General features: G+C 39.3%; 1 protein-coding gene across 1 annotated transcript; it reads right to left on the bottom strand.

Moving 5' to 3' along the window:
* Positions 1-12263: 12263 nt before the first annotated feature.
* Positions 12264-14504, bottom strand: LOC137175141 (C-type mannose receptor 2-like). Its single transcript, XM_067580853.1, has 4 exons — positions 13305-14504; positions 12853-13203; positions 12498-12694; positions 12264-12395 (listed from the first exon to the last, which is right to left on the bottom strand). The coding sequence occupies exons 1-4, from the start codon at positions 13723-13725 to the stop codon at positions 12264-12266; spliced, it is 1101 nt and encodes a 366-aa protein (XP_067436954.1). The 5' UTR covers positions 13726-14504.
* Between the last annotated feature and the right edge of the window lie 908 nt (positions 14505-15412).

The raw sequence follows: 15412 nt of genomic DNA, 5'->3' as shown, positions 1-15412 counted from the left end.
TCAAAGGTCATGGCTGCTTTCTGTTCTGCACTACTGAGGTTTCTGTGGGTGCATAAAAATCTCTTTCTACACCTGCACACCTGCTCCCACATATGTCACCTTGAAACTGTTTGTAACACTTTCAGGGTGGATTTTGGAGACTTGCCTTTTTCAGGATGTTTGCTTTCACAGCAGGGTCATTGAGATCCACAGAGGAGTCCTGCACCTTCATCCTCAGCTTAACTACCTGCCTCTTTACTGTTAGTGAGACACAGAATGAGAGGAGAAATGAATCATTCATCCTATTAGTTCTGTGATATTTACATTTTTTATGTACATTCAAACATGATTTATACTAAAGTTATGCAGCATTCTCTGGCTTCCACTGAAGGACAGTAAACCACTCACCAGGAGGGATGCTGTAGCAGACAAATGGAAATCTCTCTTCACAGGACTTAAATGTCCATTGGTTTGATTCCTGCACACCACACATCATCGATCTGAGTGATCCTGAAACTGAATGTTTATCACCCCATGTGGTGAGTGAGTAGGCACTGCCATCAGACCAGTTATAAAGGAAGGAGTCAGGATCTCTGTACAGGCTGATCCATGCCCAGTTTTTTGTCGGCACCAAGTTCTGGATCTGCTGGTTCTCAGTGTTGTTCCTCACAGTGGCCAGGTCTATGAAGTTCTCCCTGCTGTACCTCTGATCATTAGACCAGGTCATACTTCCACTCATATAAACAAATTCAGGATCCAGCTGAGTTCCTGTGGTTAGTTTTGGGGTAAAGTGGAATTGTTGATATACTGAGTTTTTAAATAACATTTTAAAGCAGCTATAATCAATATTTTTTTATGTTAACAATGTATCAAATGATAACATTTAATGTCAGACATGTTGCTCGTAGTGATGAACCTACAGAGAATTATCACCAGACTGCAGCTCAGCTTTACAAAGCTTTATACTGAGCTTCTGCTCTTTACTGTTTTGGTTCACTCTCAGCGCTCTCACAGTGTTGTTTTCTGCCACAGCTGGTTCTAAAAACTCACTGTACACTACCTGCTCAGCATCAAGCTGCAAACACACACAGTTAACAACTAGCTGCTGAACATAGTGGAACATTTAGCAGCTAAAGAGCCAGATATTTCCCTCAGGAGTTGGTAGAGAGCAAAAACAGAACTGACAGAGAGTGAATATTGGACTTGATAATGTTGCTCCACAACTTCTGGATGTGTAAATAAGCAACAACAATGTTGTGTTCATCACATCTTTCCACTGCTCCCAATTGGCCAAAAAATCTGTTAATACAGGTTAAAGGAAGAAAATAGGCTTTGCTATTACTTACCATTATAACAGATGAATGGATATTCAATTGCACAACCATCATCCCACCATCTTCCACTGTTTCCAATGTTCATGCAAAACTGTGACTAAAAGTCTGGCTCATTGTCATCAAGTGTTTCCCAGCTCCTATATTCAGCTCCACTCCCTCTGTACCCATCTGACCACTTCCAATCAATGTTACTGTACAGGCCAATCCAGACTTGACTGTTGTAACCAGCAGATGAGACTGTTTTGATGAGTTGGTTCATGTCTTCAGTGTTTTCAATGGTGACCAGGTCTGTGTATGTCTCTCTGCAGTAGGTCTGAGCTTCAGTCCAATTCATGGGTTCAGCAACAAAGTGGTACTGATGGAGACGACATGTGGAGAAGATGGACCAGCCTGTGAGGAAAACACCACTTTTTAACATGTGAGGTGACTCTAACATTTTTAAGTATTACAGTATAATGAAATAATAAACACTGTTAAACACTATTTACACACAATATGTCATTTCTGCTGCTAGTGGTCTCTTAATCAAAACAATAATGAAATACAGTTTGATGACATCATGAAGTAGTGTGGGATCATGGGAGTTGTTGTCTTCATTGTGAAACAAGCACCATTGCAGTCATTGCAGTCAGCTTCTCCCTGTTAGGATTCCTTCAGTGTTCATCGTTCAGGAGGTTTTTACCAGGAGCCAAATTATCCACAGAGGTCTCCTCCTCTCCAAAACAAACAGACCCACTGATTAAAACCAGTAAAAACATTGAATAAAGCAGTCTCATGGTAAAAATCAGTGTTTCTCCCACACTGTTCAACAGACAGAAGACGTCCAGAGGGGCTGCGAGACAAGCTGCTGTTACTGTTTGCTCAGCTTGTTTCTCTGATAACTTTAGATCCAGACATCCGATGACTAAAATCCTTCATCTGGTCAAAAGATATAGTTAAAACAACCAGGATCTAAAAAGTGTATCATAAAAATGTGGCTGTGGTTAAAACTGGATAAAAAGTACATTTATGACAGCTTCTGGTAGACAATCACAACACTGACGTACACACAAAGGTGATATGATGCTATTAACTGCTGACCAAATGAAATGGTTGATTAAAATTTGGGATGATGTAAGTACACAACTCAACAGAATATATAGTATAAGTCTAGTTGTTTGGAGACAGTATAATGTGGAAAAAATTACATAATATACCTTTAAATATTTCACTGACCTGAGAGATACAGGACACCCAGCAAGATCCTTTCCATCATGATGCTGCTCTGAGGTCTGTGTGTGTCAATGTTCACTATTAAAAGGAAACGCTACCTCTGTATTAGCTGTTTTTAGGCAAATCTAGTCAAATACAACACCAGCTTCTCTTCTCTGTTAGGGGCAAAAGTCACTGTTCTGCTGCATTCTGTATGCAAAAAGTATCACGTATGTAAATGTTTATCTCCAACACATTTTCATGTACCCACAGAGCATTTTTTAGGCTGTTTTTTCAGAGTCACACTTTGGTCGTGTGCAAAGATGTTGATTTGAAGGGATCAATTCATCTCAACTACAAAATATATATATTTTATTTCTCACTTACCTCCAGTCGTATCTAGCGTGCAGAGTTTCAGTTGTATTTGTCTTCTATACATTAGAGGTGAATGGAATTTTTTGTTTGTTTATTTTTTGGTGCTCACAGTGTTGAAAAAGTGTCATTCAGATAATTCAGCAGCAACATCTCTCTATGGAGTCTTCATTACTTCAAACAGAATTCACTGTGATTAGTTTTCATTGGGACTATTTCTTCAGTAGAAAGTAGTTCCAATGATACCTGTTCACAGAGAGGCTGGGCTGGATGTTTGAAATGTTTAAATGTGGTTAACACCTCTAATTAAAATTCCACTGATTCCAATGTGTATATACATCAGATGAAAATACACACATACATATATAAATAAATTGAGTAATATCAGTTCACAGGTTTAATAGGAGACAGTTCAACCAGATTTGGCTCATGGCTGCTATTTGTCTACCACTACTCTACTACATATTGTTGCCTTCAGGCAGCAGGAAGTCTTCTGAGCCTCTCACTTATACATATTGTAATTTTCACACATTGTTAACCTTGATCAGAAGTTTCTATCAAATCAGATGAGGAGTTGAAGTGGGTATAATGTTGCATTTTTGGGGTGGGACACATTTTCAGGAAGTGGAGCCACATGTGGCACAGTGCTAGAAAAGGGTCAGATATATTTGACTATATAACACCTTGAAATCAAGACAACCTTAAAAAAAATACAAGCATGTGCTTTAATCTCTAAAAAACTGAATTGATGGTGCTGGGATGGGTAGCAGTGCATTTGGTTATTAGTAATAATTCATAATTATCATAGATATCAATAATTCGGCCACCAACTGTTGAAGAACCTCACATGGGGGGACAAAACTGTCAGATCTGTGAGGAGCATGGTTGGTTATTAACAATATTTAGTAATTATAAAAAATAATAGAATTATTAATATGAATTAACAATTACTGGGCACCACCCGGAGACCAGGGCCAATAACTAAACAAGGTAGTCTCATAAAAGAGTTCATCTAGAATGTTAATATCTGAGAAATATCAACATTCGAGATTGAACAAAGAAGGGTTGAATTCCAGCTCTGACTCCTTCAATCAGCCACTTTTAACAATATGTTACACACAATAATGACAGAAGAACTTCTCTTTAAAGACATAACAGTATTTATTAAACTTAGCAAGATTAACCAAGTTAACAAATGCTTCATTCAATAAACAACTATCCTAAAATCTAATTCTACCAAAGCAAAACACACACAGCTATGTACAGGGTTGAACATATGCAGGGGAATGCATGTGTGTATGTGTGAGAGTTTGTGTGTGTGTGTGTGTGTTTGTGTGTGTGTGTCAAGATGACGACGCGGCCTGACGTGATGACAGATGTGACTATGGGAGGAAGTCACGTCATGCGAGAACCGAATGGTGGAAGTACAGTGGTGTCTTGATTAGACAATAGCAAGATGGTGTCGCCTGGTGGTCAGCGTCTTGCAGTCACCCAATTCTGTGAAAACACACGTGTCTGATGGTGGATCGCGAGGGACGAGTCCCACGTCCCAAGCGGAACAAACACAAAAACAGTCTAGCGTGGTGAACACAACTAAACAGGCAGCAAACTTTAAATACTCCTTAGAGTAAAGCAGAGCAAATGGACACGGCAGCCCGTCAGTTCACACAACAAGAAACAATAGCAATAAAGCAAAAAAAGCTAAAAGCTTAAAGACAGCACTGATGCTGAAACTAACACACAATAACATTGCCTCTGCCCAGACTTAAGCCTCTTACTTGGTCGCTTCAGAAAGTGAGCAGGGTGTGCATTCAGTCCGTCTTTCAGTCCGGCCTCCGATGCTGACAGTGGCCGTCCTCGTGCAGTCGGCGAATCTCACGGTGGCTGATTCTCAGCGGCACGGTGGAGAAAACAGCAGAGTGGACTCAGTTGAAGAAGAGCGGGGCAGAGTTGTCCGCATCTTCGTGAAGAAAATCCATTTCTTCCTTCTGCAGGGAAAATGAGAGCGCTGGTTGCAGCAGCGGTCTCTCTCTCTGATCCAGGGATGGTGTTCGGGTGAACACAGGCAAAGTCTCATCTCGTCCGGTGAGGGGAAAGACTTCGGTGAGGGAAAAACACATGTGCGTGGGGTACCTCTGTTAGTCAAGCTGATTCACAGAGGGACAGAGGTTCCCCTAGCTCAGTTGACATGTTAAGGCAATGTTTTTCAGGGTGCGTTCACTTTTTAAAGGGGCAGTGATGTCACGGCTGTGTCATCATGACACTCCTCTGTGCAGGAGCGTCTTCGCCAATGAGGGACTGTTTGTTGAGACTATTTCCTGTTTAGCACCTAGGTGCCAAATTGCTAAGCATCAGTGGAAATGGAGTCTGTGAGCTGCTTTTGGTGCCTTTGTTCCTTTGTCTCAGGGGGAACAAAGGAAAAGCACCTTGTGGCCAGGCCTCAGGGTTTACATGTAGGCCTTCTTTGTGTGACCGCATGGTTTGAGGCCCAACAATGGTTTAAAGACATGTTTTATTTTTTCTAAACTGTGATTTTTTATGCGTTGCCTTGAGACATAATTAGTGCAGTTAGTGTAAATGTTAAGACACTCTAAATGATGGTGATGTTTTATTGTGTAAAATGATGATCTGGTTCATGTTTTTGCTATCTACTACTCACTGGCAATAACAGACACAAGTACATTTTATGGTCTAAAGGGTTGAATAGATGCATACAAATATATTGTATTTCTTATGCAAAGTGCAGAAAGTGTGATGATCATCTCTGGTTTACCAACAAACACAAGTGCTTCCTAAGATTCCACACAGGATGAGACTCCAGAAAATGAAGACAGAGGTTAATTACATTTTTTTTCTTTTTACTTAAACAAAAAAAGGATGTACATGTACAGTGGAATCCAAAGTCCAGAGAGAGAGGCCACTAGTCAAGATACTTCTATTTTGTATTTGTCCTGAATGTAATACTATTTCTTTTGTTGCAAATGATAATATCAGCTTAACAATTTGAGTGAAAAGTTGAATCTTTGAAAAATGTACATGAATTTCAGAATATCTTACTATTTCCTCCTTTTACTTTAATGACATCATGCACTCCAGCTGGCATGGACTCCACAAGTCTGTTGAAAACCTGATGAGCCTCGTTATCCCAGCAGGATTTGACAATGTTCCAAAGAGCTTCTTGTGATGTCACAGAAAGTTTGGCTTTCTCAGTCTTCAAGTGTCCCCATAAACGTTCAATGGGGTTGAGGTCAGGTGACTGTGGAGGAAAGTTCATGACAGTCAGGACTCCTTGGTCTTCTTTGGTCTTCAAGTAGTTCTTGCAAAGCTTTGAGGTGTGTTTGGGGTCATTATCCTGCTGCAGTATGAATCCTTCTCCACAAAGATGCAAACCAGAGGGTACAGCATGTCTCTGAAGAATGGAGTGGTACTTCTGCTTTGTCAGGGTGGAGTCAATTCGGTGCAAGTGTCCAACTCCAGAGTAGGCAAAACACCCACAGATTTGAATATTCCCACCACCATGTTTCACTGATGGTTTGATACAGTGCGGTATCATTCTCTCTCCTGTTCCTCTCCTTACATACACTCTTCTGTTACTGCCATCAAATTCAAACTTGGACTCATCAGTAAATAGGACTTTTTTCCAGTCATTTACTGTGAATTGCTGGTATTTCTTAGCCCACTCCAAGCGTTTGGCCTTGTTTCCCCCCTGAGAAGTGGTTTAGAAACTGCTACACATCCTCTGAGTCCCTCTTTTGACAGAACTTTTGGACTGGAGTCTTGTGTTCTTTATTTAGAAAATTCTGTATCTGTGATGAAATTACTTTTCTATCTCTCAGAGAACTAAGCTTAAAGTATTGAACTTCTGATGGTGTGCTCACTTTTGTTCTGCCTGATCATGTTTTGAATATAACTGATCCAGTTTCAGCAAAGTGTTTTAGAGTTCCATGCTCTGCCCCGTTAGAAACATTTAGTCTAGCCATGATTTGACACTGAGAAAGCCCCTCTTTGCTTAGAATAACAATTTGACTTCCTGATGCCATGTTTCCCACTATCACAACGCTACTTAATAAACAATGAACTGTATGGAAAAAATGTATGACCTGTTGACATATTTTAGCATGTAAGGTAGCTCAAACATTTCCTTTAAAGTGTTATATTATACAAGAACAAGCACAGTAAAATATCTGAGATTTCACTGACCTGAGAGATACAGGACACCCAGCAAGATCCTTTCCATCATGATGCTACTGTGTGAACTGTAAAAAGGAAACTCTACCTATAAAATTAAAAATCCAGGGAAATTTCATGCCTGCTTTCCTTCTCTGCTCCTGAGACATCTGATTGGTCGGTATTGGTATTGGTTGGTATCTTTATGGTAAATGGACTGTACTTGTATAGCGCCTTTTTAGTCTTCCAACCACTCAAAGTGCTTTTTACACTACGAATCACATTCACCCATTCACACACATTCATACGCTGAATGGGTACAGGGGCTACCATGCAAGGTCCCAGAGGATGGGCAGGTTGGGACCTTCACACACATTCATACACTGATGGCACAGCCATCAGGAGCAATTTGGGGTTAAGTGTCTTGCCCAAGGACACATCGGCATGTGGATTGGAGGAGCCGAGAATTGAACCGTTGATCTTCCGATTAGTGGATGACCCGCTCTGCCTCCTGAGCCACAGCCGCCCTGGCTGTGCAAAAACCGTTGTTAATGACTGACTTTATGAAAATGTTTCTGTGCAAAACATCATCCAGGTTTCAGGCTGTGTCTCACACTGCTCAAACAAAGGTAGAGTCTGTTACAGGTTAGATTAATAAGTCTTACCAACACTGTTTAAATGTCACTGAATGTAATCTGGGTTTTGCAGAAACGTCAGTACTGATGTTCTGTTTGCATGTAGGAGTATTTCCTCTGAGTTTGTTAAATACCTGCAGTTAAGCTGTTACACACTGATTGCAAGTTTATCCAGTCAAATCATTTGGAATAAAGCAGCCGTCCTCAGGATGAGTAATTCCATCAGTTCTGTCAGGACATTTTTATTTTGCAGCAAGTCCAAACACCTTGACAGGGCAAAATATATATTTATTATTACAACAAGTAGACAGCCAAAAAATCTTTTAATGCAGGTTAAAGACAGATCTGGATGCACTGCAACCAGTCTTTGACCCCATCAGGTCAGTAGGTGGAGCAGGTGAACACTTTCAAATACCTGGAGACAGAATTAGACACCTTCCTCTCCTTCTCTCAGCATGCTGGCTCAATGAACAAAAAAGCCCAACAGTACCTGCTGAGCAAACTTGAGACTTTTAATCTCAACAAAGACTTTCTAATCCTGGTTTACAGGTCAGCTTAAATTGTATTGTTGATCACATTTGGATCAGGTCATTTTAACAGCGTGTGTGTAAACTATTGAGCCATTTTTAAGAGAAGCTCATCTGCTTTCAGTTTGTTGAAAGCAGATGTTAAAGCAGACCTACTATGCTTTTCCTTACTATCAATCATATATACAATGTTACAATGTCAGATGTTCATATTAAATGTGGCCAAAGTGTCAAATAACGAGGTCAACGTATGTAGAAGAAATGCCTGTCAGCCTCTCTGGCGGGGAACTCCAGCACGGAGAGTCGATGACACATGGAGCTTCTTCTCTGGACTCCTGCTCACTTTCTGTGATATAGATATAGTGATAGATTTGGTGTTGATATTTACCTTTTTTGTTGAGGTTTGATTGTTGGAGTGTGTTTGGCTTGTTTGAGGAACTTGGTGTTGTCTGGAGGGATTTTCCTCACATGCAGCGGTTACAGCGGGGTCCTGTGTGAGGAGTGTATGTGGCTGACACACAAGTAGACCCAACTAGACCTCACCATGTCTGTGAGGAACAAAGCTGCTTTCACCTCACATATTACTTATTTTTCACAAATGAGCACACACTTCTTAACCTTTTTCTGTCTAAACTAAATATAAATGAAATGATATGAAAAATTCTGTTATTAACGTCCATTATCAAAGTCAAACTCTATGTAGAAATATAGGACTGGCAGTAGCAGCACTGCAGCAGCAACACTGTCTGTGTGGACACTGCAGGTGTGTGAGACGCAGCAGTTCAGTGATGCACATACACTGTTCAGGTAAAGGTAGGCTGTGTGTTCCAGGAGTTAGAGGCACCACACTGAGGAGGGGGTTGCTTATGTCTCCCCAACTCAGGTGAGATGATTAAAGGGAAAAACAATGTATGTTGCTCGTTCTTCTCTGGCCTCTCATCTTACATCTTTCTATGACATAACGTCACGCAGGCAGCCTGCTTGGCAGCAGGTGTTCTCTCCTCTACTCATCTGCACTGTGCCTGAGTTTCTTCTCCAGAAATGTTGCATAAGGTGAGTAATTTCTCCACTTGTCTCCATTATCAACCTTACATTCTAACTGTGCCAGACACACAGGAGTGCAGAGCCAGGCTCATACGCGGTAAATGGGTGATGATCCTTCCCAGGTTCATGGTCCCGGAAGGTTTCATCAGCGAAGGGTGTCATCCACTCTCCAAGAAACCAGATTAAGGCGAGTCATTTATTATTAATTTTCATTATTATCATTTGTGTCAAACAAAAGGCCACTAAACACAGCTCCCATCTCAACCCAATCGCCAGAACAAAAGGTTGGCATTGTACGTTTCTGCAAACCACAGAAACATTGAATATATATACGTTTCAACACATGTAATACATATTATATCAACATTTCTACAAACGTAGCACATTAACATTTCTACCTGTTGAATAATGATGTTTTATGGTGTGACAACGCTGTGGTTAAGGTCTGGTTAGGTTTAGGCACAAAGAGCACTTGGTTAGGGTTAGGGAAAGATCATGGTTTGGGTTAAAATAAAACAAAAAATATAAATAAAAACAGCCGATGTCTCACTAAAAACACTCGGTTTTCGCGACAGAAAAAATGGCTGCAAATGTCCTGACGTCTTGCTAAAAACACCCGCTTTTGTCGGTTGAAACAGGAAACGGGCATTGGTTTCAAGGTGGTCTTGAATTTCCAACATGCTGCCAAGAAACTTACTAACCATCCACCGACCCCTCCTCCTGCTAATAGGAAAGATCAGCTCATATAGATCACATGTGAACTATATCACCTTACAAATGTTGAGATGATACGTATTTTGGGAATGTTGAAATGATACGTTTCGTAGAAATGTTGATATGATATGTATTACACATGATTAAACGTAGATATTCAATGTTTCTGTGGTTTGCAGAAATGTTTTTTTACCAAAGAAACTAAGTGACTAGTCAATACATAGATGAAAAGAGGGATGAAAAAACTTTCTCTCTATTCAAGACTTGATCCACAATGCTGTTAGCAAACTTCAAAATTCTGGCAAAAAGGAAACTTGAAAAAATGTTGGTTGTTACTTACTATTCTTAAAAGTTAAATCAACCAAGATTCTTCCCAGGTTCATGGTCACGGAAGGATTCATCACCGAAGGGTGACATCCACTCTCCAAGAAACCAGATTAAGATGAGTAATTTATTATTACATCATTATCACTTGTGTCAAAAAAGGCCACTTAACACAGCTCCTATCTAAATGTTACAAGGCTGCAAATCAATACAAAACTCCAGGTTCTTAGTTTAACCAAACTACATCCAAATAAGTCACTTTACTGAACTCAATACATGTTTTATTTTCTCTCTCTGATATCTCTCTTCCTCAAATTCTCTCAAGCATCTCATGTAGAAATGCAATAGGACTCAGTAAATCATTACCAACAAAGAGAGAAATACAGGAGAGGTTCAATGACTCCTCTAAAATGAAGATATTTCAGATGTTTTCTCAAGCAAACCATTTCAATGATCCTATGGTAGTAAGATTATTTCTAAAGGGTAACATGCAATCAGCTGTAGTTCAGTAAAACTACAACAACAAATCACATCCTCCCCTCTTGTTTTACATGTCTGTCTCTCACTTTGTTCCCACATTTACTAGACTCTCACTTTGAAGCCAACAATACACACATGCAAACACAAGAGTGCAGTGTTGCATTTTAATTCTCACACACAGATGCGTGGAGAGCTCAGCATGTATGCAATATGAAACACAGTATGTGCTCATGCAGTCATTGATAATTCACTATAATCCCACTATGTATCTGTATATTCTTTAGTTGTGTGTAATTATTTAGACCTGACATATTTACAGAGGTTTGGTGTGACGTTCACAACCATGTTTGTAGGAGCACATAGTTTGTCCAAAGGTGTGTAAAATAACAGAGGTGCTCAGTCACATGACATGTTCCTGTCATCATCTGACAACAAACTAACTACATTTACTCAAATACTGTTCTTCAGTACAATTTTGAGGTACTTGTACTTTACTTGAATGTTTCCATTTTTAGCAACTTGTACTCCACAATATTTGAGGAAATATTATACATTTATTTAACACCTATAGTCACTAGTTACTGTACAGAATATTTTATTTAACATAAAAACACTCATGATATGAAATACAACACATTAAAGATTAAACCAGTGTTTCACTTTTTTGACTTGTGACCTCTTACAAAAAATATACATTTGTGTTTGAGAACTTGTTTTTAACCTCTTTCCTCTCCCATCAATCATCTCACGACCCCTCAGATTTATCTTGGGACCCTTGCAACCACCATTAGATTATTAATACTGATGCATCAGTATTAATAATCTAATAATGTCATATTAACGTCACTGCACAACCACTATTTTCACTTGTTATACTTCTACTACGTTTTACTCATCATACTTATGTTATATTGTAGTATTGCTGCTTTGAAGTAAAGGATGTAAAAACTTCTTCCTCCACTAGCTGTCATGGAGGGAATGTGAAGTGGATAGATTTTGCTGTGTCAGCCTATATTATCAGCCTATATCATATTATCTATATAAGATACTCACACTTTTTCACATATGTGTCAGTTGTGTCTTTTCTTAGTACTCTTGCCTTTTGCTAAAGTGTTTTTGTTTGAGTGCAGCAACAGAAGTCTACAGATTTCAAAAGTTTGGATGGAAGGCCTCTGCAGACTACCAGTGCTCCCATTATCACCTAGATTACTTTATTATTCTGTAATAAATCACTGCCATAACTGTGTGTCTGTTGCTTTTATCAGGTTGGTTCACACATTGTAAACTTGAAGCCAAAGACTCATCTCATATGTTTTATTTGGAAGAAAAGTGACTTTGATTGAAACACTTCACACAGTAATATTGATGAGGAAGGATAAAACTCTTCTATACAGGATGTAGTCAAGGTTACGGTTAAGCTGATGATAGTGTATTGTTAGCAGATAGAGAATCAACATTCAACATGGATTACAGATAAGTAAAGCTGGGTTTTCATTTCAGAGCTCAGTCTTCTTTCTTTTTTTCTTCTTCTCTTTTTTTCCCTCCTTGTGGAAGACTTTCCCATCAGGCTGTTCTCTCCACTTCAGGGTGACTCCACTCACTCCTTGCTCCTTCAGTCTGTCCTGGAACTGGGAAACACAGATGGAAGCCATTTTGAAACATTCATCCCCCCTATTGTGTTGTTGTTGTTGTGTCTAAAAAACCCCACTGGTTTTTAGATATAATCAAACTTCATAGTGGCAAAACACATCAAGCAGAATAAGCATGTAAACAAGTATTCTAGACCTGTTTGAGACACACCAGCCCCTAACCCAGTCTGGATTTTGGAGACTTGCCTTTTTCAGGATGTTTGCTTTCACAGCAGGGTCATTGAGATCCAAAGAGGAGTCCTGCACCCTCATCCTCAGCTTAACTACCTGCCTCTTTACTGTTAGTGAGACACAGAATGAGAGGAGAAATAAATCATTAATTTGCTGTCCTATTAGTTCTGTGATATTTACACTTTTTCATGTACATTCAAACATGATTTATGCTAAAGTTATGCAGCATTCTCTGGCTTCCACTGAAGGACAGTAAACCACTCACCAGGAGGGATGCTGTAGCAGACAAATGGAAATCTCTCTCCACAGGACATAAATGTCCATTGGTTTGATTCCTGCACACCACACATCACCAATCTGTGTGATTCTGAAACTGAAAATGAGCCACTCCAATTGGTGAACGAGTAGGTACTGCCATCAGACCAGTTAATACCAGGATCTCTGTACAGGCCGATCCATGCATAGTCTCCACTGGGCACCAAATTCTTGACCTCCCGGTTCTCAGCGTCGTTCCTCACAGTGGCCAGGTCTATGAAGTTCTCCCTACAGTACCTCTGAGCATCAAACCAAGACATCTCTTGATTCACAAAAACAAATTGAGGATCCAGCTGTGTTCCTGCAGATAAATTATTGAGGAAAAATTAATCTTTGATTTAAAGTTCTGAACTTCAATGTAATCATTATTAGAGAAGAAATGATGCTTAGCTGGGTACTTACCATTATAACAGACAAAATCATATGCACGTGAGCAATAATAATCGTACCATGAGTGACGACTATCTCCAGTCATTGCACAGAATTCATCAGCCCTTAAATCTGGTTGATTGGATGCCCAGTTCTTATATTCAGCTCCACTCCCTCTGTACCCATCTGACCACTTCCAATCAATGACTCTGTACAGGCCAATCCAGACTTGACTGTTATTACCAGCAGATGAAACTGTAATGATGAGTTGGTTCATGTCTTCAGTGTTTTCAATGGTGACCAGGTCTGTGTATGTCTCTCTGCAGTAGGTCTGAGCTTCAGTCCAATTCATGGGTTCAGCAACAAAGTGGTACTGATGGAGACAACATGTGGAGAAGATGGACCAGCCTGTGAGGAAAACACCACTTTTTAACATGTAAGGTGACTCTAACATTTTGTAATTATTACAGTAAAATGAAATAATACTATATAATACTAATAATACGTCTGATGACTGAAATCCTTTATCCAATTAAAAGATCTAAAACCAAGGTCTAAAAAATGTATCATAAAAATGTGGCTTAAAAGAAGATACAATTCAATTCATGACAGCTTCTACCAGACAACAAAAACACTGACGTACGCAAAAAGGGGATATGATGCTATTAATTGCCAATCAAATGAAACGGACCCTTACCTTGACTGAAATTACAGATTTCTCTGGGTTTGAACACAACTCAACAAAATATATAACAAAGGTCTAGTCATTTTTAGACATTAGAATGTGGAAAAATTACATATTATACCTTTAAATATTTCACTGACCTGAGAGATACAGGAACAAAATCCTTTCCATCATGATGCTGCTCTGAGGTCTCTGTGTGTCGATGTTTACTCTTAAAAGGAAACTCTGCCTCTATATTAGCTGTTCTTAGGCAAATCTAGTCAAATACAACACCAGCTTCTCTTCTCTGTTAGGGGCAAAAGTCACTGGTCTGTTGCATTCTGTATGCAAAAAGTATCACATATGTAAATGTTTGTCTCCAAAACATTGGCATGTACCCACAGAGTATTCTTCTTATGATCTTATGCATGTATTTGTGTGTGTGTGTGTGTGTGTGTGTGTGTGTGTGTGTGTGTGTCTGGGTCATTCACTGTCCGTCAGGTTGTGACATGTTGATACATATTGGACAGCAAGATTTTGAGGTCATCAAGCTCTCTCTCTCTCTCTCTCTCTCTCCCTCTCTCTCTCTCTCTCTCTCTCTCTCTCTCTATATATATATATATATACACACATACACAAATATATAGTAAGTAAAACAGAATCAGAATTTGAGTGAAAAGGAAACAAAGAGACTGGTGGTTGCTTGAAGAAGAAATTAGAGCAGACAACACAAGTTGCACAACTTTGTGCACTAAACATGCTCCATAGTATAAAAGTTTCAAAAGGTTGCTATTTCTGTATGTTGTGGTACTTACAGTTTACTAAAACAGGCAACTTTTTCTGGTTCATGTGAATGCTATGCTTGTGTCCTCAAAACACTCTCAGACGGTATGAACAGTTTAAATAAATATAAACACAATTTCTTAAAGAAAAAAAAAGGAAATAACATGAGACTGATGTGAGGGGTTGAGAGGTTAATGTGCTGTTCTTCTGCTCCCATTCCTGCAAAACAAACAAAGAGAGAGACACACTTAGTTTGCATGCTCCACATTTACATGGATTTGTCTTTGACATTATCAAGAAAGCAAACAAAACTTTATACCATACATTTCATTCCAGGAGGAAGCATAATGTGCTTCACAGAGCTGAGCTACCACGAAAGTTACAGACAAATATGCACATAATGTTGTACAACACAGAAAATAATAGAAGAAAATGGTTTTGGAAAATGAGCAAAAAAATTAGTTTTACAAACATTTTCAGCACTTGCCTACTCTAGCCTCAAACCTGTCAGAATAAATAAAAAAGTCTAAATAAAACTTGGCTTGATGAACATGTGCTGCAGGATTTCAATGATTTAAAGGGGAGTTTGTAGTGGATTAAATGTTCAAACCACAAACACAAACTTATTTTTATCAGAAAGTGAAAAAGATAGAATAGCTTCACTTCTAGTGTGTTGTGTTTGACACACTGCTCC

The sequence above is a fragment of the Thunnus thynnus genome, chromosome 22 (assembly GCF_963924715.1).
Source record: "Thunnus thynnus chromosome 22, fThuThy2.1, whole genome shotgun sequence".
Lineage (NCBI taxonomy): Eukaryota > Metazoa > Chordata > Actinopteri > Scombriformes > Scombridae > Thunnus > Thunnus thynnus.
Note: the sequence above shows the minus strand (reverse complement) of the source record. Positions and strands in the feature narration are given on the sequence as shown.

Coding starts and splice junctions, on each gene's coding strand:
- LOC137175141 (XM_067580853.1), bottom strand. CDS start 13,725: ATGTTAGAGTCACCTTACATGTTAAAAAGTGGTGTTTTCCTCACAGGC. Junction 13,204..13,304: donor TGATTTTGTCTGTTATAATG/GTAAGTACCCAG, acceptor ATTTATCTGCAG/GAACACAGCTGGATCCTCAA. Junction 12,695..12,852: donor CTGCTACAGCATCCCTCCTG/GTGAGTGGTTTA, acceptor TCTCACTAACAG/TAAAGAGGCAGGTAGTTAAG.